The 1,688-nt window shown below is 48.1% G+C and overlaps 1 protein-coding gene across 2 annotated transcripts in view; it reads right to left on the minus strand.

Annotated features, from left to right (window-relative positions):
- MAPKAPK5 (mitogen-activated protein kinase-activated protein kinase 5) overlaps positions 1 to 1,688 on the minus strand; it is an 18,226-nt gene that overhangs the window by 1,778 nt on the left and 14,760 nt on the right. For both annotated transcript variants that reach the window (XM_010145577.1, XM_010145578.1), the window contains exons 9-10: positions 1,274 to 1,394; positions 498 to 628 (exon numbers count right to left, since the gene is read on the minus strand). In XM_010145577.1, coding sequence (XP_010143879.1) covers positions 498 to 628; positions 1,274 to 1,394 — 252 coding nt within the window. The remainder of the gene's footprint in view (positions 1 to 497; positions 629 to 1,273; positions 1,395 to 1,688) is intronic.

Raw genomic sequence — 1,688 nt, forward strand, 5'->3', positions numbered from 1 at the left:
CGAGCTGGACTGAACATTCGTTCTAACAACCTTCTGTATTATGAGACCACTTTAAATATGAAGCAAAAATAAATACTCCTTTAAATGAGTTCAAATAAGGGTAAGCCTACCCTGCGTTATCCTATTTTCCAGATAAGGAAGTCAGAGAGATCACCTCACTTACTCCGTGAAGAAATGTCAGGATCAGAAAAAAATCTGGGCGTTTTCTCCCAGCTTGCTTTCCCTTACTGGATGCAGGGCCCACCTTCCCCTACGGGATCTGCTGCACTACCTGTATAAACCCGTGACACCACCCGACCTCCTTCCTGCCCTCACAGGAGGACACGCCACACTGGGCAAGTATCGCTTGATCCAACTCCCTGCTTCAGCGTGAAGAGCACGTCAACCCAACCAGAAATTCAGGCCCGCGGTTACGATCGAATGAAGCTGCCACACGCCGGAAGCCGTTCCCCAGGCTGCCATCCCGCGAGCTTTCCAAAAGAGCTTGAGAGAGTTACCCCAGTAACTTCCTTTTGCGCAGGATTGGGTTGTTGACAGAGTGAAGGGGTTTCAGACTGACTTTGAGGTCCTGGATTCTCATGTTCGCAAGCTGTTCTGCATGAGCCTGCTGTATCCCTGCAACCATTGCCTGGAACGAAGAGAGTCCATGTCTTAATTAGCTCCTTTGTGAATTAAAGGCCAATAAATGATCAGCGTTAGCCACAGACAAAAAAAAAAAAGATGCCCCCAAATCCTATTTATTTCAGCAACACGTAACAAAAACCAGGTTTGCATGATGCAAGACGTGATTAGAACTACAGTCATGGACTGTGGGACAATATATCCCGACCTCACAGGGACCAAACAGGACAAAGATCATCTCTACTTCGTCTGTTCTCCAGCTGCCTGAACTCCTCTTTGCGCAGAGTTTGAGGGGAGCCAGAAGGGCTATTCGTTTGCTGCTAATTAATGAGGTCATGGCTGTAGTCAGGTGTCAAAGGGAAAAAAAAGAGAAAAGACCTTCAGAAGAGTCCTCAGGCACGTTACTGCCATACTCTGTTCTCTACTCCTTAGCACAGGGGCTGCTCTTTCCCGCCACTCTTGGAGCATCTTCTCCCAGCCCAAATTCCCAATGGAACTGTTTCCATTTTCTTACAAAGATCTCGGGCTGTCATTAAGGCAGAAGGGGAGCTCTTATCTGCATAACACCATCTGAAAGACAACACTCAGACCATCCAAGAGCCACCCAGCTCTCCTACGCAACATCCCTAATAAAATAAAACATTGTTTAGACCTTGTCCATCATCAGCTGGGCGGAGGGCAGGATGTTATCCAGTGCCTCGGTGGAGTTGAGCCAGGGGTGGTCCAGCACACCTTCAATGGTCAGCCGTTCCTCAGGTTTGACCTTCAGCAGCCTGGGAGAGGAATCAAACTGTCCGTGAAGAGCTCTTTGTAACTTAGAGTGTGCTGCTCTCTCTGGGTTCAGAGCGCTCAGCAATCTCCAAGCACTAGAGGGGCCAAAAAAGAACCTCCTCCTAACAATTCCAACACTAAGCTGACCCAAAAGCAGTCTGACTTTCTACTAGCATCACTGACCCTTGCTGCATGGTGACATTCTAATGCTATCACAGCTCATTCATTTATATCCAGCTGCTCAGCGTGAAAGAAAGGCAGTGAAGGGTGTTTTAGTAACACCCCTGTCCTGCTGA

The sequence above is a fragment of the Buceros rhinoceros genome, unplaced genomic scaffold (genome assembly GCF_000710305.1).
Source record: "Buceros rhinoceros silvestris isolate BGI_N320 unplaced genomic scaffold, ASM71030v1 scaffold40461, whole genome shotgun sequence".
Taxonomy (NCBI): domain Eukaryota; kingdom Metazoa; phylum Chordata; class Aves; order Bucerotiformes; family Bucerotidae; genus Buceros; species Buceros rhinoceros.